This window comes from Protopterus annectens, chromosome 13.part0, assembly GCF_019279795.1.
Source record: "Protopterus annectens isolate FY-2018-M chromosome 13.part0, PAN1.0, whole genome shotgun sequence".
Classification (NCBI taxonomy): Eukaryota; Metazoa; Chordata; order Ceratodontiformes; family Protopteridae; genus Protopterus; species Protopterus annectens.
The window spans coordinates 677,554,178-677,578,400 of record NC_056747.1 but is presented as its reverse complement, the minus strand read 5'-3'; the positions used below and the strand labels follow the sequence as shown (position 1 = coordinate 677,578,400).

Sequence of the window (24,223 nt, the reverse complement as noted above, 5' to 3'; positions counted from 1 at the left end):
AAGAACTGTGCCTTGTTAGTAAACCAATATCTTCTGTAGCATGCATTATAAAATTAACAACCAATTAATTGATCAGTCATTAAAAATTTAACTAATATGTTTGAAAAATAATCATTCTGATGGCTCACAGCCACCCAAACGGGTAACAAAGTGCTCTTCCGCCCAAGGTAGGGATTCTACAGGCCATGGAAGGCAGTGTGCAGAACCATCAGCAAGTCACTGTTCACCCTGTTCTGTAAATTTCCTTGTAGATTATCAACTAAGTACATGCCGTAACATAATGCATCACTACACCAAAGTATCAAGATTCAGAGCAGCTGGCAAAAGAATGGCAAATTATTTTAATATCTGATTGCAATTGCATTCATTTATACTTTATTTTTCAAATCACCTCCCCCGTTAATTCAAGTCACAGCACTCAATGGACAAAAGGCACAGAGATGTATGCCTGTCAGGCAGCCAGCCTACTGCAAGATACACAAACACACATGGCATGCTCATCCAAGGGCAAGCAGGGTGAGTTCCTATTTATCTAAAGGAAGTGTTTGGGATATGGGAGGACATCACAGCACTTGGAGGAAAAGCCATGTGGACAAAAAGAGAACATTTAGTCTTGGCTCAGAAGGCATCCCAGCCGAGAAATAAACTACAAGACCAAACATACAGTTCACCCCATATTTAGTTACTCATTCATTCACTCATTTGGTAAAGAGGTATCTGGACTATCCCTAAAGATGCCTTCCAGCTAAGACACAAGCAAAAGTACAACATGAAAAAGGGATGTACACTGATGGCAAACAATGAAAGAAAGTATGAAACACATTAATTAAAGAGGATCTCTTCCATCTAATACACGAGATAATAAAAAAGCCAATGTAACATCCAGTACTTAAAGCAAGATCCTGAAAGAAGGCACAAGAAGAAATTCTAGGCTATGCTTGACTGTTTAAATGATTCTATAGTCACACTTAATTACTTCAGTCAGGTAACTGCTCCAGTATGATCCAGAACTCAGTGAACCCATATATTTAAAGACCTTACAGAAATGCTCAGTCAGTGTCCCAGGGAGTACTGCATGGCACACAAATTAAGCAGAAATTTAACTTGCAGAAACAGCCAGCAAACACAAGTCAAATATAAGAAATTTCATCTGTTCTGAAGGCGCCTTGTGATGAAGCACTGCAATAAAATTTGATAAGGGCTGCTTTAATGTGTGCTGCACAACGGTGAATGCACAGGATTTGTGGACATCTTATACACTTAAGGACAGTTCGTTAACTTGACGGGTATGGTTGATAAAAAGTCATGAGACTATATACAAGGACAAAGAAGAATTACTGTTGCTTAGATACAGTAGTATGGCATTTCTGAATACTTTTAAGTACTTTTTCTATGAGCTAGGTTGTGTGTGCTTGTTTACATTTATTGTGTTTTGTACGTTGGCCTCTTTGCCTTGCTACAATTGTAGTTTATGTGCTTTTTTGGAACAGCTGTATTATTTTTTATTGCATAAAAGATTATGTAGATAAAAATTCTCTAATTATTGATATACAGACGAAATAGTAATAACTTCAGCAAACCAGCACTACACATACATATTTACCTCACTTCTGCAACCTTAAATGAAACAGCTCCACCTAGAGGTATATTCAGGCAATTACATGAAAACCAAATAATACAGACCTTCATCTGAAGGACGTCTCCTTCATGTGCTTGCCAACCTCTCATTATTAATCCTGTCCTAGTATCCATAAGAACGATTACTCCAGATGAAAATCCTATTGAAATAGTGCGTCCATTTGGGCTCACAGTCAGATAGCGCACTAGTCCAGCCATAGTGTTGGCTAACTTAAACTCATGCTGGTGGATTGGAAAGAGAAAAAGAAAAAAAAAATCTATCATTCTTGGAATACATTTTACCTCCAAAACTGTATTATTATTACTGTGACCATATTTTACAGCACAAAGAATGCATTCCTGAGGCACACTTGCAAGTAGTATACAAATTAATGACCACTTATTAAAACACAACAGCTTCAAGGAAATAAAAATGTGCAACTATTAACAATGACAAAACAGGAGTCATGAAAGCACATCAAGAAGAAATGTAGCCAAAGTTGTGAAGCATGCAATGGCAGAAATTGTGCTAAAATGTGCTACAGAAACAAAACTAGGGTTAGATATGATAAATTCAGGAAGACTAAATCAAGAGACAGAAGTGCTGGATTTTTATTGCAACCCTAACAAAACAAACATGCAATGAGAACCACCTTGGGACGGTATGGCAAGAAAAAATTAAAATAAGATGATGCAGATTTTAAGCAAGAAAGACATTTATAGAAGGCAGAAAGCAAAGGCCAAAATGAAATTCTATATTTATCTGCAGGAGCTTTAAGATGCAAAAGAAACACTACGTGGATTTCACAGCCTCCATCTCCTACTGTCTCTGACAAACAGTGCAGTGGTGCAGCAGTAGCGTTGTCACCTCAAAGTAAGAGGTTCTCCAGTTCAATTCTCGGTTGGGGTGCCTTCTGTGTGGAGTCTGCATGTCCTCCCAGCATTCGTCTGGATTTCCTCCGGGTGCTCTGGTTTCCTTCCACATTATAAAGACATGTGTCTGGAGCATTTCTCTGTGGGCCTCCGCTGAAAACTGGCTTAATTCCAAGTCAGACTTTCCCGGTAAATAAATGTTAAATAAAAATAGGGCTACATTTTAAAAAAAATCATAAGGTGTCTACTAGGCTAATGGCCCTGGGGCCTTTACAAGCCTAGTCCATAGGATTACCCTGGCATCATGCCACCCGACCTTAGTTTCCAGTGCCTCTGTCAAGTAGAGCCACTCAAGTGATCCCTGGGGTGAATTTTCTATTTCCCATCCACTCATCAAGATTTCTCTTGAAGAGGGCCAGTGAGGTGCTCTGTTTGACATGTATGAAAAGTCTATTCTATAGCATGGCCACTCTCTGGGTTATGAACCTGTCCCTCCAGCACGTTCTGTTGATTATGGTAATGAGGTTGAGGTCTCTGGAGCGTGTGGTGCAGAGGGATTGGGATTTCTTTAGATGTAGCATTTCTAACAGAGTTGGGTCAGATATGGCTTTAAGTCAAGCAGAGATCGCCTCTAAGTAGGCGATATGAGGCAGACAATAGTTGGAGTTTTTTTGAGTCTGTCCATATAGGACAGTGTTTAAGGCCTAGGATCCTCTTTGTCGGGTACCTTTTGCGGCCTCTCCAGTTGTTGCAGGTGTCTAGTGAGGTACATGCCAAATGGGGCATTGTACTCTATGACTGGCCTAATGAGGGAAGAGTAGAGGGACACAATGACCTCTTTTCTTCCTGGATGCAAAACCCTTAGTAATTTGATGTGCCACATAGGACTTTCTGACCACAGTGGCAGTGTGGTGGTCAAAAGAGAGGTTGCTGTCAACCTGTCTTCCAACATATCTTATAACGCCTTCTGTGTTAAGTGGACTACCATCGATGTGGTAGCTCATGGAAACTGAGTTTTTCCCAAAGGGGATGATGACACATGTTTTGGCATTGAGCTTAAGGCCATGGTTCTGGCACCAGTCGCTGGTCTCAGTGAGGCCTTTCTGTAGGATGTCGGCATCACTTGAGGAATTAATAATAGTCAGGAATGATTCTGTGGTGCAAGGGCTAATCCAAGGAGATGCTGGGTTATTACAGGACAGTCAGCCCCATGTCCAACACAGAAAGGCAATGGAAAACATACTGTGTAAAGCAGTTAGAAAAGATTCCAGAATTGCATCACCTGGTGGAAAACACGGTTCAACAACAAAGTCATGCTACATCTACTTAATCTTACAAACAGGAAATACATAAAGGAGGCAGAACAGGAATAAGATAGGCATGGTCTAGTTAATTTTTTATCAAAGCATTCAGCACCTTACTATGTTGAAAAATACTGTGAAAGTAGAAATATAAAATTTGCAAAAAAAAACTTATGTACTCACCATAACGTTCCATGTTTGTTGCCCAATACCTCTCCTTCTTTCTTGCTGGTTGGGTTTGGAGCCGAAACTCGGCTCTGACTCAGCCGCATACCAAAGCTCGAGAACTTCTACTGGCTCAAGGCTACAACATATCCCATGGTGCTTAGCAGCTGTTCCCAAGATCTCATTTGAGGGAGAGGGCTCCCTATGATATGTTTAACATACAGAAAGTGAAAATATATGAAATATATTGGTCATAAAGATAAAAGGAAGGCAAGATGGGAATCAGACCATATTTGCCAATTGTAAAAATTCCTCTAGATCCTCCAGGAGGGGGAAGGCTGGGTGGGATGCAAGAATGAAGGAAAGATACTGGACAACAAACATGGAACATTATGGTGAGTACATAACTTCTATATGTTATGCTGTCCTATCGCGCCTTCATTCTTGCTGGTTGGGACAGAGTCTCCTGCACCTTTCTCTTGGGTGGATCAAGGGAATAAACTCTTCAGGACAGTGGAACCAAAGGATGCTCTGTTCCGGGAAACCACATCTACTTTGTAAGGAGAGATGAAGATGTGAGGATTAACCCATGTAGCAGCAGCACAAATTGAATCCAATGGAAGTCTGGACTGAAAGGCAATGGAAGTAGACACCGCTCTAGTTGAATGTCCTTTCACTTTCCCTGGCGGTTTGTTATTATGAGAGTGATAGACATATTTGATAGTCTCAGCAAGTCAATTGGACAAAGTAACTTTTGAGATTGCCCGGCCTTTTTTCGTTTCTGAATAGGACACAAACAACTGATCTGATTTTCTGAAATCTTTCGTCCTGTGTAAATAAAAATGCAGTTGTCTATGTACATCCAATTGGTAAAGCTTATATTCTGCCTTGTTACTATAGTTAGGAAAAAACACGGGCAATTCTACAGACTGGTTTGAATTTGCTTCAGAACAAACTTTTGGCAAGAAGGAGGAATTTGTTATGAGGCAAACTCTATCTTTGTGGAGGAATGAATAAGGACGACAGATGGATAAAACCTGCAACTCTGAAACCCTCTTAGCTGAGGTAACTGCTGTTAGAAAGAGTGTTTTCCAGGATAAAAATTTTTGCGAACAAGAGGATGCTGGCTCGAAGGGGGGAGGAATCAAAGCTGACAATACTAAATTTAGATCCCATGGGGAAGGAGGTTCTCTTACAGCAGGTCTGAACAGGAATGTACTCCTGAGGAAGGCCTTGCATAACTTGTGGGGCATTACATTGGATCAGAGTTCCCCCACATGATAATTGGAAATAGGGGCTAGTTAAACTCAAATAGTGGCCAATGCTTCTCCTTGATTAAAAATTTCTGTCGGGAATTCCAAAATTGCAGGTATAGGGGATGTAAAGGGATCTATGTCTTTGTTTGTCCGCCCAACAAGAGAACCTCTTCCATTTGCTTGCGTAAAGTTTCCTAGTTGTCTTTGCGTGAGGAGTCCAAAATGTGGCATACTGCAGAGGATAATTCTGAAAGCCTGGCTAAGATTGGAAGTGGAGAAACCAAGCTGTCAGCTTGAGGCTCTGAAGAGCAGGATGGAGCATTCCTGACTGATGTGTCAGAAGATCCGGCACTGGGTCCAGGATCCATGGATCCTCCTGAAGGTGGGGCCAAAGGAAGGGGAACCAAATCTGACAAGGCCAGTAAGGAGCAATGAGAATTAACCTGCGACTCAACGACTTGGCTTTCTGAATAACTTTTGGAATCAAAGGAAACAGGGAAAAGGCATAAAAACATCCTGGGGGACAATCGTGGGCGAGTGCATCCCTTGGTGACTCTCCCAGAGGGGAAATGAGGGCAAAGTAGTTGCTGCATTTGGCATTGAAGGGAGTGGCAAAAAGGTCACAGCAAGGCTGGCCCCATTTGCGAAAAATTTTCGGAACTTCCTGATTCAGGGACCACTTGCGAGGCATGAGAATAGCTCTGCTTAGCCTGTCTGCTATGACGTTGGATTTCCCTGGGATGTGCGTTGCCGTCAGAAAGCGTTAAGAAGATATCGCCCATTGCTCTGGGCCTTTCGACATAAGGGATAGGATCTGGTTCCCCCCTGTTTGTTGATGTACCATACTACTGACATATTGTCTGTCTGAAATGCAATAGTCCCCATGGGAAAAGAGTTCTGAAATGCTTGCAATGCCAGAAGCACCGCCCTCATCTCTAGGACATTGATGTGCAAATGGTATTCGTGATCTTTCCAAACCCCTTGGACCGTCTGTCCCAGATAATGGCCCCACGACCCTATCTGGAACGCATCCGTGGTTACTGTAGCGACAGTTTGGGGGAAGTACAAACGGTCTGCCCATTGTTACCTGGGTGGACTGGATCCACCAAAGTAGGTCCCCCTTGCAGGAATCTGTAATGAGAATCTCGTGAGACTTGGGTAACTCCTGTATGGACCATTGGGTGAAGAGTAGCCACTGTAATATTCGCATGTGAAGTCATGCCAGGGGAACTAGTGCTATTGTCGCTGCCATACAGCCTAAGACCTTGAGGGTAAATCTTGCCTGTACTTTTTTCTTGTTGAGTAAGATAAGCACTTGACTGTGTAGCATTTGTATCCTTTTTTGAGGCAGTTTTGCTGACATGTCATTTGTGTTTAAATCTGCACCTATAAAGGTAATACGCTGTGATGGCAACAAGGCAGAATTTTCTGCATTTACAGTAATGCCTAGTTTTGAGAAGAGATGGATGGTGGAGTTCCTGGCTTTGATTAGTAGCTCCTTGGTGGTGGCAGTTAGGAGCCAAATGTCTAAGTATGGAAAATATCTGGAATCCTTGACATCTCAGATGAGCCGTGACTACTGCCATGCATTTGGTAAACACTCTGGGGGGCTGTGGTGAGTCCAAAAGGCAGAGCTCTGAACTGGTAATGACAGGGTTTAGTCTGCTGAGATCCAATATGGGTTTCCAGTCCCCTGTCTTTTTTGGAACTAAAAAGAACGTTGTGTAAATTCTGGATTCTAGCTGGTCTGTGGGGACTTCTTGGATGACTCTTTTTCTAGCAACCTTTGAATTTCTAGGGTTGCTTGAACCCTTTGACCAAGTGGAAAGTCTGGGATAAACTTTGACGGACAAGGTGAACAGTGGAAGGGAATGTTGTAACCCCTGGATATAATGGACTGTACACCCATTTGGTCTTGAGTCAATTTCCGCCAGGCTTCTGGATACAGTGATAACCACCCCCAGACTGCCTCCAGAGGCAGACAGTCGGGCCTCCTTTCAAGAGCGCTGGAAAGGCCGACCGGAGAAAGTATCTCTGTTGCCCTGGTTCTGCGGACCCCCTCTGCCACAGGGACGGTGTTGTCCATTGTTATTTCTCCCTCTGCCCCTGGGGGAAGGATCACGAGCATCAGACAAGGCTCCTTTGGAACTCTGGAACCACATTTTTTTGCTCTTCTGACCATTAGAATAAGGTCTGGTAGGGGTGGAAAAACAGACTCAGACGGCAGATACAGTCTTACCACCTTGTTGGCTTCTGGTGAGAGTCTCTTTCACTTTCGGCCCAAACAAGGATGAGCCATCAAAGGGGGAGTCAATAAAGGAAGATCTGAAGGGTTCAGCAAACTCACAAAGGCGCATCCAGGAATGTCTCTGAAGAGCTATTCCTGTGCCTGCTGCCCTGCTTGCTCCATCGGCTGCGTAGGAAATGAGGTGCATGGAGGAGTTTGTGATGGAGGCTAAGGTTGCAAGCTGAGAATTAAGCTTATCCGATAAATCCTGGGCTATAGCACCTTGTAGGGCATCTCCCAGCTCTTTTAGGAGATTCCTCTGAAGTCGTATGAAAATCGACAAATAATGCAGCGACTGCAAGGTAAAGGCTGCTGAGGAAAACGTACGCTTCCCATACCTGTCCATCCTGCGAGACTCCTTGTTCAGTGGATGGACAAATGCAGAAGTTTCAGTTAATTCTTTCTTTGTAGCTGCAGCCACCACCATCACATCTACTGGAACTCCAGTAGTTAAATACGGTCTGTCCTCTGGGGCCGTAATGAAGTTATTTGGCCTCAGCGGAACAGGGTCCACTGATTCTGGAGAGTCCCACACCTTCCGACTCGCTACACCCAGGAGAGGGTCGAACGGTGGAGACACCCAAGAGGTGGAGGAGCGAGAGCCAAATGCCTCCAGGTATACAGACTCATCTTCAGAAGGGGAGAGGGACTTCCAGCCGCCCCCCTCTGCTTAAGGATCTCCAGGATGTCTGAAAAAGAGACATCCTCAGAGGGTGACCGCGGGGACCCTTCTGAATCCTCCAAGTCAGTATCAGAAGTGACAGACTCGGGAGTCCATGTGCTTCCTCTTACACCGTCTCTTCCGAGGGACCTCCTCGGGAGGGGATGTTCTGGGGAGGTATCGGAAGAGGAGGTTCCACCCATTGGGATTTCCTGGAGCACTGACTCTCTACTCTGCGGGTGATGGAGGGATGATGAAGAGGTGGACGCCGGCCCTTCTGGGGTAAGAGAGGCTGGAGCCGAAGGTGGAGCAGACTCAGTGGAGAGCACAGTCCGCATCACCTCAAGGGCACTGCGATCATGGGCCAAAAGAGACTCCAGTCCCGAGGGGCCAGGAGATTTCTCCGGCACCGAAGAGGGTGGCTCCGCGGTTGATGTGGGAGCTGAACTCACCAGAGTCAAAGCGCCAAGTGGGAGAGCCGGTTCCGACAAGGGTCTGACTCAACTCTCCCCCCTCCCCCCGGAGCTGACCAGGGAATGATGACCCTCAGATCCCTCGATGGAAGACAACATCGACGAGATATCAGGAGTGATTACTGGCTCCGCCGGTTCCAGCACTACTTCCATACTCTCCGGGTCCAAACTCGTCAAGAGTCAAAGGAGGAATCGACTGTATTTGAGGCACAGTCGTCGGCTCCACGATCCGATGGGCTAGACTCGAGAGAATTTCTGCTAGGGTCTGGAGCAACCTCTTCACAATCCGCTCCACGTCATCGTCCGATAATCTGGAGGATCGAGAGGAATGGCTTGACGATTGGTGGCTACCTGCCACAGACTGTAACAAAGGAGAATGAACAGGCTCCAAGGTTGGTGACAGACTCTTTTTTTCGGCCCCACAATGGTTTCCGAGAAGACAGATGGAACCGAGGGAGGACCAAAATTGTCAGAACCGATAACTTTCGGATCCGAGGATGCTGTATCTTTGAAACTGCTTGACAGCCCAGACACAGGAGCCGACGAAGCCACCTTTTTCGACTTATCCAGTTTTGAGGTCTGACTACCTTCTGCAACTTTCAACAAGCCCCTCAAAATGAGCTTATTTTTTTCTCTCCTGTAAGACCCTTGCACTGAAATGATGGCAAATGGAGCAGGAGTCTTTGAGATGGACTGGTCCTAGACAGTAGACACAACTTGTGTGTCCATCCGTTATTGACATTTTCTGGGTGCATGAGTCACACTTTTTAAACCCAGATTTTCTGTGCTCCTTAACAGATTCTTTAGACATCTTAACTGTCAAAAAATAACAGAGCAGTAATTTTAAACTACAACCACTATATAAGAGAGAAGCAAGACAGAGAAGTTTTTTTTTTTTTAACTAAAAAACAAAAAGGATGGGGAGGAGGAGAAGTGTCTAAATTAAACGACAATCTCCTCCAATCCGAGGTGACGCCTCTAATTTAAACGGTGACTCCTTAAGGGAGGAAAAGAAGCCCTAAGGAAAAAAACAGGCTAAGGGGAAAGAATCCTCTAACTGAAACGGATTCTTTAACTAGATAAGGGGAAGAGAAAACACAAGGACCAAAGAGACAGCCGAAAAAACAGCCAAGAATAATACAATCACACAAAACGGCATTGTACTATAACTAGTAAAGGTAAACTAAGATGTGATAGTAAGTTTTAGGAAAAGTTATCCAAAAAAAAAGAGTATAATACGAAAAATTACTAGCCTGAGCCAGTGAAGACAATCCCGAAGCTTCAAGCAGCAAACAAGATCTGGGGAACAGCTGCTAAGCACCATGGGATAGGTTGTAGCCTCGAACCAGTAGAAGCTCTCGAGTTTTGGTAAGCAGCAGAGTCAGAGCCGAGTTTCGGCTCCGAACCCAACCAGCAAGAATGAAGGCGAAATAGGACACCATAACAGCTAATCCTTTTAGAAAAGAAAACTGGCTGAGTAGTACACTTCACTGGGCACCGGTCAGTGGGCAAAAATCTAATTAAAAAAAACTGGTGCATACTGTACTGTTAAAACATTTGGTTACTTGTTTAATTACTGACCTGATCCACTGTGGGTCCTTTTCAGCCACAAGGGAAAGATAACTAAAGTACATATGGACAGTTTACAGTAGACCGTCAATAAACTCGTTTTGGGGAGTTGGAAGGAAACTAAAGTACCAAGAGAAAAACACACAAAGACATCGTGACTATGCAAACTCCATGCCTACAGTAAATGAAAGTTAGGAATGAAATCTGAAATTTGCAGCTGTGAGGTAGAAAGCCTTGCAGGACACACAAATATGTACAATGTTTGTTCCAGTTATGCCTTAGGCTATAAACCAATGCATGCATGCACTGGACAAATGTTGGACATTACAAAAGTTACAAAACTAATTTGCATTACCAGTAATACTAAGACCGGTTCAGCACCAGATGACAGAGAGGTCTTTTTGGAAACAGGATATCATAGGCATCCAGACTAGCACTGGGGGGTTTTAATTCAGGATTATAAATTTTGTAATGCAAATCTAACAAAATTTACATGACAGAAATGTGTCTAGGAAGTAAAGATGACATGGTTTAGAAGGATCACAGTTTTGGGCTGGCTTAAAAAAAGTATGACAAGGCAGTAACAAAGGGCCACATGACACATTGTGTCACCTGGTGTTTAGACTATATAGATCCTGACATTATTTTTTCTCTGTGGAACACTAGTAAGGCCCCTTCTTGAACAATGTAAACTGTTCAAAGCCTCAAAAACTAAACACACCGAGTTAATTAAGACAATGAAGAGAAGACAAACTAAAATGGAGGAGGATTTAAGACTTTGCTTGAACATAGACTACAAGCTGAGTGCACCTACCCAGGGAGGTGAAAGAGGTTGACCCACATGATATGAATGCCAATGGAAGAAGTGGTGTCAAGGAAAGAGAATAAAAGGTGGCAAAATTCACTGAGGCAAATCAGGAAAGACATGAAGTATTACTTCATGGAGAGGATGGTGGTTCCTGAAACCATTTATAAAATAAAGCTGACTGTTGTTGTTAATGATTTAATTGAGCAAGGAACAGCTGGGGTAAGCTTTTAAGGGAAAGAAATAACTGTTGTGTAGAGGCTAGAAAATAGTTATATATTCACCATAACATTCCATCTGTGTTGTCCATTTTCATTTTTTCCTCAGATCCGACTCAGCCATTGCAACAGCTCACGGCAACCAAAAACCCCTTGAGCTCCCAACCCTACCCATCATGCCTCTCTCTCAATCACCTCAGATCTTGTTTGCTGATAAAAAATAGAAAAATAATGGAAAAGAGAAACACCTTGAATAAGGGAAATACCATTCCTGGCATTTGAGATTAGCCAATTATCAAATTTAGGTCATCTCACTCATCTAAAACAAATGGACAGAGGGATGGAGGGCGGGTTGTTGAGGAAAAAATGAAAATGGACAACACAGATCGAACATTATGGTGAGTACATAACTATTTTAGCTGATGTTGTCAATTTTCATTTTATCCTCACTTATGGGACAGAGTCCCCAGCTACCGCTTGACCTGGGTGTCCTTATGGAAGGATACTCTTCAGAACCATTGAACCAAAGGAGGCCCTACCCCTAGAGACCAAGTCCAGTTTGTAATGAGCAATGAAGGTATGAGAGGTAGCCTAGGTTGCTGCTGCGTAAATGTCATCCATGGATGCTCTGGACTGAAAGACTGAGGAGGTGGCCAGGGCTCTAGTGGAATGGGCTCAAATTGTTTTTGGCAGTTGTAAACCTTGTCTTTTGTAAATGAAAGACATCCAGTCTGTAATCCATTTTGCTAAAGTAACATTGCTCACCAGAATGCCCAATCTCTTCTCTGAAAATGAGATAGACTTTTTTTTCTTATGTCCTTTGGTCTATAAAAGTAAAAACATAATGGTCGGCGAACATCTAACAAATGCAACAAATATTCACCTTCACTGGTGAAGTTTGGGAAGAAAACAGGTAAGTAATAGTCTGGCTGATGGTGTTCTCTAAAACTATCTTGGGCAGAAATGACGGATTAGTACGTAAAGTAACCTTGTCTTTATGAGATAAACAAGTAGGGTGGTTGGGATGATAAAGCCTGAATCTCTGATATTCTTCTTGCAGACATGATGGCGACCAAGAGTATGTTTTTCCAAGAGAGAAATTTAAGTTGACAGGTTAGCCGCTAGTTTGAAAGGAGGCTGTACAATTTTTCTAACACCAAATTTAGGTCCCAAGGTGGTGAAGGATATTTAGAAGGGGGCTTGAGTAAGAGAGTTCCTCTCAAGAAGGCTTTGCAGAGTTTATGTGACACGAGGGAGGAACCGTAAAATCCAATGTGAAAATTAGAAATTGCAGCTAGCTGCATTTTGAGTAAGCTGCACCCTCCTTAAACAGCTGTTCTAAAAACTCTAGAATAGTGCAAGTACGAGCAGAAAAGTGTTCAGTTAACAAATATCCTCCATTTACTGTTATAAGCCATTGCACAAAAGCTGTATGACAAGACAGTAGAACATGACGCACTGGTGAAGACAGTAGAGGTTGTCTGGCTATCAATGGAACTGGAGATACCAAGCTGTCAAGCTTGAGACTGTGGATGCCGGGATGAGGCATTCCTGTCAGATGCAACAGGTGTGTGGAATTGGATTCACAATCCATGGTTTCTTCCATAGGCAAGACCAAAGAAAAGGAAAACATATTTGTTGATGCCAATACGGGGCAATGAGGATTACTTCTCTCTTCAACCTGTTCACTTTCTGAATAAATTTGGGGATTAATGGAGTTGGGGGAAAGGCATATAATAGACCGGGAGGCCAATCGTGAGTGAGAGAATCCCTCTGGGACTCCATCTTGGGGGGATCAGGGCAAAATAGCTGCACATTTCTTGCTCAGAGGGGATGCAAAAAGGTTGCAATAATTCTGGCTCCACTTGCAGAATGTGTCTTCTGCTACTTTCTGGTTGAGGAACCATAATAATGGATCTGCTCAACTTGTCTGCAATCACATTCGACTTTCCCGGAATGTGCATTGCTACCAGAAAGCAGTTGGATGAGATTGCCCACTGCCATAATCTGAGTGCCTCTCAACATAAAGGGTATGATCTGGTTCTCCCTTGCTTGTTGATGTACCAGAATACTGACATGTCAAATTGAATTGCAACTGTCCCTGGAGAAAGGGCATTCTGAAAGGCTTGCAACGCTAGCAGCAATGCTCACATCTCTACAACATGTATGTGCGACATAGCTTCTTGTGTAGACCATGTGCCCTGGACTGTTCTTCCCAGATAATGCCCTCCCCACCCTATCTGGGAAGCATCCATGGTCACTGTAGCCTTGGGGGGAGGGGGAACAAAAAGGCGACCTTGTACAATTTGATCTGACCGAATCCACCATGAAATGAATCTACCATGAAATATCCTTCTTACAAATGTGATTCTTATCGGGGCTGACATGGGTTAACAAAAGATAGACCACTGTACTGCGAGAGTAGCCACTGTAAGATTTTCATGTGAAATCTCCCTTGAGGTACTACTTTTATTGCTGCTGCCACAGAACCTAAGGCTTGATGTATAGTTCAAGCAGATACTCTTGAATTGTGTAGCAACTTTCTGACTTGTTCTCTTATGGCTGTCAATCTTGACAATGGCAGATGTGCTACCATCTTGATTGTACTTATGTTTGCTCCTATGTAATCCAATTCTTGAGCATGGTTTAGATGTGACTTTTCATAAATTCCTGTAATTCCTAGCAAAGCACACATTTGAAGAACCATGTCCTTTGCTTCTAGAAGTAGATGCCTGGTCAAGGCGGTTATGAGCCAGTTGTCTATGGAAATACCCGGAATCCTTGCTGTCTCAAGTGAGCTGCTACTACTACCATACATTTGGTAAACACTCTGGGGGCTGTAATGAGGTCAAATGGCAGTACTCTGAACTGATAATGACTAGCTCCCAGCCGGAAGCATAAATGACTTCTGGATTGCCTGTCCATCTTTATGTGGTAGTAGGCATCCTGAAGGTCTATCAAGCACATACAATCATCCTTTTCCAAGAATGGACTGAACTGTGACCATCTTTGCCTAACTGATTTGTTCAATCAAAATTGGTCTCCAGTCTCGTCTTTTTTGGTACAAAAAAAAGACCTCAAGTCCTGGATGCTCTCTGGTCCGGGGGAACTTCTTGGATGACTCTTTTGTCTATCAGCCTTTGTATCTGGATGGCTGCTTGCTCCCTTTGACTGGGTGAAATATTGGGGAGTTTTTTGCTTTGGGTGGTGGACTGGAAAAGGGTATAAAGTATACTCTGGATGTGATCCTCTGCACCCACTTGTTGCTTACATTTAGCCAGGCTCATAGATGCAGGGATAGTCACCCCCCCCCCCCCCCCGATTGCCTCCAGAGAAGAGCAATCAGGCCTCCTTTCAGGAGTGCTGAAAAGGTTTCCCAAAGAATGCAACTTTGGACCTTTGAGATACTGAGCTCCTCTGTCGGGGGGGGGGGGGGGGGATGTGGCATCTTCTGTCATTGTTCACATGCAAAAGGAAAAGACCCTTGTGATTTTCTGAATCACATCTTTCCACTGCTTTTCTAATGAATATTGTCTCTGAGGAGTGGAAAAATGCACACTCACAGCAAAAAGGGTCTTTCCATGCTTCTCGCACCTGGACAGCGTACTTCTTGACTTTTGGACCAAACAGGGAAGTTCCGTCAAATAGAGCATTGTCGATTGAAGACTTAAAAGGGCTCAGCAAAGTCGCACAAGCACATCCAGGCCTGCCTTCTCATAGAGATGTCTGAACTCGCAGCTCTGCTCGCCCCTTTGGATGCATGTGAAATGAGCCTCATGGAGGAGTTTGTAATAGCATGTAGGATGGTCAGTTGAGAGGTGACGGAATCCTGTACCTCTTCAGACACAGCTCCTGGCAGGGTCTCTGACAGCTCCATGATGGGATCCCTCTGCAATCTGGTAAAATGGGAAAGATAATTCAGGGACCTCAAGGCAAATGTCATTGAAGAAAAGACATGCTTCCCACATCTATCCATCATTTTAGAATCCCTATGAATAGTAGAACTTTCTTTTGCAAGTTCTTTTTTCGTGGCCACCATGACCATGGCATCTATTGGTACACCTTTTGACCAAAATTCATTTATCTTCTGGAGCCCATTATTATTTTTTCATTTGGTCTCAGAGAAGTAATTTCAGTGGAATCTGGAGCCTCCCTCACCTGCCGAGAAATCAAATCAATGAGCTCGTCTGGGGGCAGGGTCACCCAGGAGTTAAACAGACGGGATCCAAAAGCCACCAGGTACACCAACTCCTCCAATGAGGGATTGCTGGGTTTCCAGCCACTTCTCTGTTTCAAGATCTCTAGGATGTCCCCAAAGGAAACCATCTGGAAGTGACCATGGGGATCCCTCACTTCGAGGTCAGTGTCTTCGGTAATGGACTCCTCTGTGGAGTCCAGGTGCTTCCTCTTACACTTTCTCTTCCAAGGAATCTCCTCCATGGGGTGTTCCAGGGAGTTACCAGAAGAGGAGGGAGAACCCTTTGGGTAAGCCTGGGGCTTCTGAACCAACTGTCCCTATGGGAGTTCTGGTCGAGAAACTGGATGCAAGGTCTGCAATAGGAAGACTGTGGATCCGATGGAGTAGATACCATCTGTGCTGCCGAGGCAGACACCACCCTCTCCAAAGCCTCAAAAGCCAACTGCCCCCAAAGAGGGAGGGATCCCTGATCCAACAGGACATGCCCTCTGATCCTGGCACCCTCAAACCCAGATGACAGTGCTCCCAAGATCGAAGCTGGGGCTGAGCTGATCCGATCAGAGGCTCCAAGACAGAGGGATGGATCCGAAAACTTTGGAGTTGAACCCCCTATCTTGGACCCCACCAGGCAGCCATGACCCTGAGAGCTTCCTGGCTCTGACCGTGCCAAAGAACTTGGAGTGGAGGTACAAACCAAGGAAGCAAAGTTCTTCGGCTCTGATGTAAACAATACTGGGTGGATCAGATCCGAAGACTCCGAAACACCAAGGTAAGTCGGAGGAGAAATATGAAGAGGGGATGATAAGATTCAAAACTTCTGACCCTTAAGGACAGGAGCCGAAAGGCCCTTGTAATATCATGCGCTCAGAGATCTTTTTAACCATCCGCTCCACTTCATCTTCCATGAGGCTTCTAGATGAGCAAGTTGATGACACCGGTAGTAACTTCGGTCTCTCCAGGAAGGGAGAAGTAACTCTGGATGACACTGGGATGATGGAAGGAGAGTACAGAGTCCTAGGTAAGGCCTTAACAGGTTTGAAAGGGCTTTCCATAGGATCCAACAACAAGCGATCTGATCCATCTTTGGGTACCGAGAGACTCATACACAGCAGTCACATCTGACGGGGGAGTCCTGGAAGTTGTCGGATCCGAAAGAGTCTTAGGATCAGACAGTTTAGTCACTTTAGGAGACACCTCTGTTGGTATCTTTGGAGCAGAACATCTTTTCCTTCCATTGACTGAGCTTCTGGAGGACATGGAGGAAGCTGGGCTTGACTGTCCAAGATTTAGATGAATCTCTTTTTATATGTTTTTTGTCTCCCCAAAAGAGGAAAGCAACATACCTGTAAGGATTAATTTCTACGTTCAATGAGAGCCCAGTGACTGAACACTTTATATAGGTCACAATCTTCCTGTAAGTGAAGTGGACCCAGGCAACAGTCACAAATATTGTGCAAGTCACTCAAAGGGATTTTGTCTCTGCACTTCAAACATTTCTTAAAGTCAGACAAGCCTGCCCGATTTATCTGCCATAATACTAACAGTCAGACAAAAGCCAAAGGAAAAAACTAGAAAACTTTTTTTTTAGTAATAGATATAAGGGAAAAGGGTCTACTAGTCAAAGGGGATATCTAAGTTGTTCAGTTGTTAAGTTATTCAGATTTTTAGATTTAGTCCTTTGCAAGAAACTATGAAATTCACTTAACTGTCCTAGAGCTATCTGTAAGGACCACGTCTTTGCAAAGTGATTGGGAGAGAGGCATTATGGGTAAGGTAAGGGAGCTTGACAGCTTTTTGGTTGTCATCAGCTGTTGCAACGGCAGAGTTGGATCCAAGGGATCAGAACCCATATGGGAGGATAAAATGAAAATCAACATCGGATTGATATTTATTCTGGGTCTCATCAGCAGACCCCTGATCTGATCAGGAAACTTCACATTATGTGACATGCAGCAGCTCTTGTCAGAAGCTCAAGTATTAGCAGCAAGATTAGGACAATAATTTTATTTTCAAAGCAATAACAATTAGGAAATAACAGTCACAACCACCCTAATCAAGGAATAAATGAACCCAAATCATATAAGCATGTCAGACAGATGATGCAGATACAGGTGGCAGCAGATATTTCATGCAAGTAGAGAATTTATTCCACTTGGCAGACTATGCTTTAAAGGGGGAAGTCTTCCTGGAAGCTTCAGTCACCTGAAACCCGAACCAGGAGACCTGGTAGGATCAAAGGTCTACAACAACAATCAACAGACTGAGGATGAATCAGGTGTCTGCCTAACATTAAAGGACTTTGCTTGGCTAGAACCAGTAATGTTTCCTGTATTGCAGGGGCCTGACAGTCTGAAACAGCATCCTTCCTAGCTACCAGGAAGTGATGAGTACAAGTTCTGCTCTTCCTTGACCTGTGTAATTAGGCATGGAAAGGTGAGAAAGTTGAAATGGTGAGGAAGAATACACACATCTCTACTGTCATGGGATGGAGATTGTATCAACTCCTAATTTCTGCCTGCTCTATTACACAGAAAAGGTGGTTAATAACCACCCTCTTCCCCTGGTGGCAAACAGGTCAGTCTCTGAAGCAGCACACTTCAGAAAGATATCAATCAGGTGTGGCTTCTGAATCTACACCTCCAGCAGCATAGTGAAAGGGTCCACCGGCACATTCTCGTCATCCTGAATGAACATCAACCACTGACAGAGTGATCTGCCTTTCTATCTGGAGATCACCAATACGTCTCCAGAAAAGGGCCTAGGACAAGTTTATACATCCAAGGCCCTTCACAGCTAGCAGATCTGGACAATGCCCCAAATTGGATGATGAGAACTTCCCTTCGCACTTCTTTAAACACAATACCTGAAGAAAATTCCCTATTTCACTAAAGTAGTACCTGTTAGCAGGATGTCTAGTGAATTCAAGAAAGTCAACTACAGCTGTTGAGTGGTGTGGTAGTCAAACACTCCAAGGAGTGGCAACAGGGTTCCAAGTTAACACACATGCATATATAATGACACGGCAGCTACTAAGACCTCAAAGTCCACTACAATACTCGCATCCCTTAGACGGTAGCTGCAGAGCATGGACCATCTGCTGCACTTTCACCCACGATGCCAAAAATATGACCTGTTGGGTCCTCTCTGTGGGCAGGAATGACCAAGACTGCAAAGCTCCAGCTCTGTGTTGATGAAGCAATCCTCAGATATGGAATCAGACCTTCTCATAGTTAATGGTAACCCCAAAGAAATGCAATCACAGCAACAGCCACTACAGGTATGCCATCAGGGAGGCTCTCATTGAGGCTAGCAGGAGTCGGTCATTCAGGAAGGGGAAAGTACAACTGTGAAATGACACAACCACAGATACTTGGATAGTAGATTAATTGCTGTAGGACAATCATAAAATAAACAGGATTATATGCAAGCAAAAGTATGTTTTCAGCCAGGTCTCAAAACCATTCAGATGGCCCTAAGATTTAAGGTTAACCTCCATACACTGGCCATCAGAAAGAAGCTCAAAGGATGGCACAATCTATGTCATCTCCTTTTGTTTTCTGGTGTAGAGACCTGTGAAGAAGTAATCTACAAATGCAGTAAAGCATGCCTGCATGATACAGAAGACAACAAATGTAGCACAAGTTACCACCTACAAACTAAGGTCACACAATAAAAACTGTGCATCCCATCCCCAACAAAAGTCCACACATACATGCTGCTTCAGAAATAATATACAACATAAAGAGAAGGAAACAACTGGACAGACTGGACTTTCAATAAGAATTATCCCATTATTTGAACACTTGGGGTTACAGGGAGCAATCCTGCTTAACTGTACTACATTCAACATAAGGAACACTCAGCAAGGGAGAAGTACCAAGCACTGAGAATATCATATCTTTCAACACCACAGTAGCAAATCCTGCTGAATAACAAAAGTGGACATCCAGCTTACAGCATGTACAAAAATGTGAATATGGAGGATTAAATGGCAGGCACAAATACAGCAGAAGGCTGCAGTGGTAGCAGCTGTTTGGGTAATGTGTGCCTTGATCAAAGGATTTACTATGCTAGTTATAGCAGGAAACTGATGCAGTCTGCCAGCCATACGGAAAGAATCAAGTTAGTCAACAGCCAATTCTGCTTGTCTGACAGGAAGGAAACAGCCAACTAGTCAATCTGTCTGAATTCCCTGGTCCTGTCTGTGTGCAATACTGCTACTATCTATGTGCAACCAGATAGATAACATCTCCATCCTTATTCTACAGTTTAGGGGAAGAAAGCAGACATCTGAATGAAATAGTGGACACTTCAGAAATCCCTTTGAACATGAAGAAAGGATATGTTGTCAAGGATGAAATTTAGCAAGTTGGCAGGAACTGGCCATCTGCCTGCTGTCTTCTATTTTGTTTCTTCGGTTATAATAGCGTGCCACTTCGGCTTATTCCAGTAGTATACAACAGCAACCATGCTGCCGTTACAATTGTCAGTGCCGTCTTTGTTTAAGCTACCAAGTCTTGTATTTGCATTTTTATTTAACACTTTCATACTGTGCTCATTTCTTGGTTTCAATTTCTGTTAGAATGTCTGCAGCTGTGTGCTGGTCCAATACTATAATATCAAAGATTTGACATTCCTACAGGTCTTTTACAAATCTGGGACTGTAGGTAGATTTCTACCATTTTTATGGGCTCTGGCTTGGGTCAGCAAAATTATTCTTAATAGACTTGATTTTTTGCATCATTTATTAGGACCGGTCAATTTAGTGCTCCCGAATCGTTATTGAGCTGGACAATATTTGTGCAAGATTACCTGTGATATTGAGCTAGCTAGTGGTTATAACTTTGATAACTTCATAAACTTTTATAAAACCTTGATTTACTTGTGGATTTCTCAATTTTTTAACTATTGCCTTGAGTTACTTCGCGAATGGTTGCATGAATTGCGTGGACTCAGTTTACATAATTTATCTGAATCTACTCTTCATAATGAATGTCTTTCACTGCGCTGACTATCCTGACACTGCTTTGTTTCTACAGCATGCTAGTGGGAATATGTTTGGGTTTCTCGTAGCATGCTGCCTTGTGTATATTCAGTAAGTTAGGATCCTACAGTTCTGCTGAAGTGATTAACTTCAATCAGTTGCACGGTTGTTGGCTGAACCTACTTGCAGCTATGATTTCATGCTTGTCTCGGGATAACACTGCATGTCTGCCTCAGATGTTTTTGGCTCTGGTGCTTCCTGTCAATATAGGAACTACAAAAGTTCCCTGAGACAGTGAATGACTTTCCCTACCAGAAGTGTCAGGGACAGTTAATGACTTTTTTCCCAGCAAAAGTGTCTGTGGCACTGGCATTCCTGTGAAATGGATGTCGCGTATCCCACATACATTTGCTTCTGCTCGTTCCATCCAAAATGTTCTTTCATTAAAGTATTTGCTTCGTCTTAAAACTACTGCTGATAATAAAGCTGAGATTTTTCTCTTTTTACATTTCCTCTTTCAATTGAGAGGTTTTGCTAGAAAAATTTAGTTTAAATATCACATTCTTTGGTTCCAACAGACCTGTCTGAAAAACACTGTTCACTTTAGCTATTTGTTTATATCATATTTATTATACTATAACTGGCAGACATGGCTGAGGTGCTCGCCATTTTTTTCCATTCCTGGGATTGTATATAATTTTTGCAAACTTCCATACTTTAATACATCTCAGTTTTGATTTGGCATTTTATTACATCTTACAGACCAATTACTGCCTTTATACTTGCTTCTGTGGGTCTCAAAAGCAGACTTGTTCTGTAAGGGTCAGTTTAATATTGGTCAGCTTTTTGTACCACTGCAATTACTTGAGAAATCATTTTAATAGTGTGACAGCAGACTTCCTTTTATACTCCATGATGGTATGTATTTGTGAAACTCTTCTTCACTGGCCTCCTCTAAAATGGAAATCATGCTCAGACTATGCTGGTTAAGAAATGCAAATAAGAGAGTAAAATTATTAAGATTTTCAATCTTATTTTATTGCCAGGTCTTTTTTCTTGGCCCTGGCTTAGCAGCTCCTTTACTGCCCGGAGTTTCTGGTATTTAGGCCCCACAGGGACAGGACTGGGAGTGGGATTTTTAGGCATAATAAATCTAAGCTTTACATAGCCTAGACTGCCTGAATAAATACAAAGTCATTTGAATAGGTCGTGTAAGGGAATTTAATAGGTTCATAGGTTTATACTAGGCTATCTGCCCTAAGGCATTTATAAGCCTAGCCCAAATTTTTGTGGCTTACGCCACCCCTTATATGAAAAAATACTGTGCCCATTAGTTTGTTGTGCCTCTGTCCAGCAGTGACACAGAGATGATTCCCGGGGTAAACCTACGATCTCCCATCCACAGGTCTAGATTTCTCTTGAACAGAGTCAGCGAGGTGCTCTGCCTCACATGGACCGGGATTTTATTCCACAGCATAGGGAGTCTCTGAGTGATAAATCTATCCCTCCAGCACGTACTATTTATATCCGTGCTAAGGTTTAAGTCGCTTGCTCTAGTGGTTTTGGTGGATTTGGATTTTTTGAGGTGGAGCATGTCCATTAATTCCGGGTTGGACATGGCCTCGTATGTCAGGCACATGTCACCTCTGAGCAGACGGTATGCGACTGAATAGAGCTGGAGTTTCTTCAATCTGGCAGCATATGACAGATTTTGGAGTCCCTTTATCCTTTTGGTGAGGAACTTTTGGGGTCTCTCCAATTGCTGCAGATGTCGGGTGAGATACATCCCGAATGGGGCATTGTACTCTATCATTGGTCTGATAAGTGAAGAGTACAGGGGAACAATGACCTCACTAGATCTGGATGTGAATTCCTTCATGATCAGGTGGGCAATGTAGAAGGTCTTTCTAACCACTTTAGCAATGTGAGTGTCAAAAGAAAGGCCACTGTCAACCTGGGTCCCCAGGTCCCTGATAACCTCTTCTGTACAACAGAAACTGTAGGTTTCTCCTCATCTACCTTACACCTGGCTGCATGAGGGCATTTCTACAAGAGCTTACCAACTTTCTCAGTGTGTCCTTAAAACTCAGTTCTTGGTGACTCCAAAATGGGTCAGTGTGCAGCTGGTAACTCTTAACAATGGATTCCTCTTTAATATGAATGGATCTGGGTTTCTTTTAAGTTATTACTTCTGCAACCCATAGGCTAGGACACAACCAGCTGTCAGTGTAGTATAAAGCCTTGACTATGACCAGATGACCAGAGTTCAACGGCAGCTGTTTGAGCATTTGCAGAAGCTGGTATGGGGAAGGAGAGAAATAAACAGGACCTTGCGTGTTTGTGTGTGTGTGTGTGTGTGTGTGTGTGTGTGTGTGTGTGTGTGTATATATATACAGGTGGGGAGTGCATGCTTTGTGATAGAATCCCAGTGAACACAGGGATCACATGGAGGTGCTCCTTCAAAATTATGAGGTTAGGATTGTTTGACCATATCACATACACAGGTGCAGTCAAACAGCAAGGGTTATGTCTTTGGTTCCTCTTACTAGCCTGTCAAAGATTGCAGAACAAACTACAGTTGGATGACAGCGCTTTGACACTTGATTCCATGGCTATCAGGTTTCCACTGAAAACTGACATCATCTACAGGAGATGTAGTAAAATCATAAGGAATAAAACAAGTTACCCATGCTACAAAAAGAAAAGGATTGTGACAAACTTGACTTGATATTCCTGATGGATATGAGGACATCTGACATGTATTGGAGTCAATGTCTTGACCCAATCAACTGCTGTCACACTTTCCTCATTATGTAAAGTTGAGGTCAATCAGATGATTTTTACTGTAATCTGTCACAAAAACTGTCAATTACACAAGTTGTTACTTAGTTTAAAATACTTACTAGCATTAGTGCACTGAACTAATTTTATAATCCCTTTTTTAAAATATTTTATTACTCATGGTTTTGAATTCATTTTCTGAAGTACTTCCAAGCTGTCACATTATTATATTTTGTTATTTGTATGGGGAGATTTAAGATTTTTTTTTTTGGGGGGGGGGGGTGGATCTCATGACTGCCACAGTATATTTAAATTCAGTTGCTTTTTAAGACTCCTTTTCATTCTGAAAAGTTCTAGTAGAAGAAAATAAACTATTCATTAAAAGATTCATGTGCTCCAGATATGAATGCAATTAGCCATATGGATAAACTAAAAGTTTGACTTCTTCCAAGAAAAGGAAACGCACAACAGATTCTTTCCTGGCAGATTTGTTTTTGTCCAGAAACATTTGAGCTGTGTGTGGGCACACACAGAATGTGTTTGCCTCTGTGCAATTCAGAAAGAATACAGCAGCATTAACAGACTGACCCAAAGTTTGGCTCAGTGGCTATGCTGGACATAAATCATAAGTTACACACCACAACAGCCCGTATTCCACCAGTAAAAGGTGAGGTACCAGATCGTTGAACATTAAAAGAACTTTTACTGGTGGAATACGGGCTGTTGTGGTGTGTATTTTGTTGACTGTTATACTTCGTATGTTGTGGCTTATTGGTATTTCCAGCCGAATTCTTACCAGTATCAAGATTTATTTGTTAAATTAACAATTATGTCGCTTCGGAATGCGGGCTCTGAACAGAGCCGTACAGCTGATACAATGCTGTTTGCAGACATCATTACTGAGCGTGACAAAAAGTATTCCAATTTGGATCCTTGGAATATTGGGGGTAATAGTGCTGCTGATGGGCGTTTTGCTGAATTAACTAAATTAATGTCTAAAGAAACTGCCTTGTACTTTGACACTCGACTACTTGA

The 24,223-nt window shown here is 43.0% G+C and overlaps 1 protein-coding gene across 2 annotated transcripts in view; it reads right to left on the bottom strand.

Annotated features, from left to right (window-relative positions):
* Positions 1-24,223, bottom strand: part of WDR81 (WD repeat domain 81) — a 626,861-nt gene that overhangs the window by 33,449 nt on the left and 569,189 nt on the right. For both annotated transcript variants that reach the window (XM_044054364.1, XM_044054363.1), the window contains exon 10: positions 1,684-1,860. In XM_044054364.1, coding sequence (XP_043910299.1) covers positions 1,684-1,860 — 177 coding nt within the window. The remainder of the gene's footprint in view (positions 1-1,683; positions 1,861-24,223) is intronic.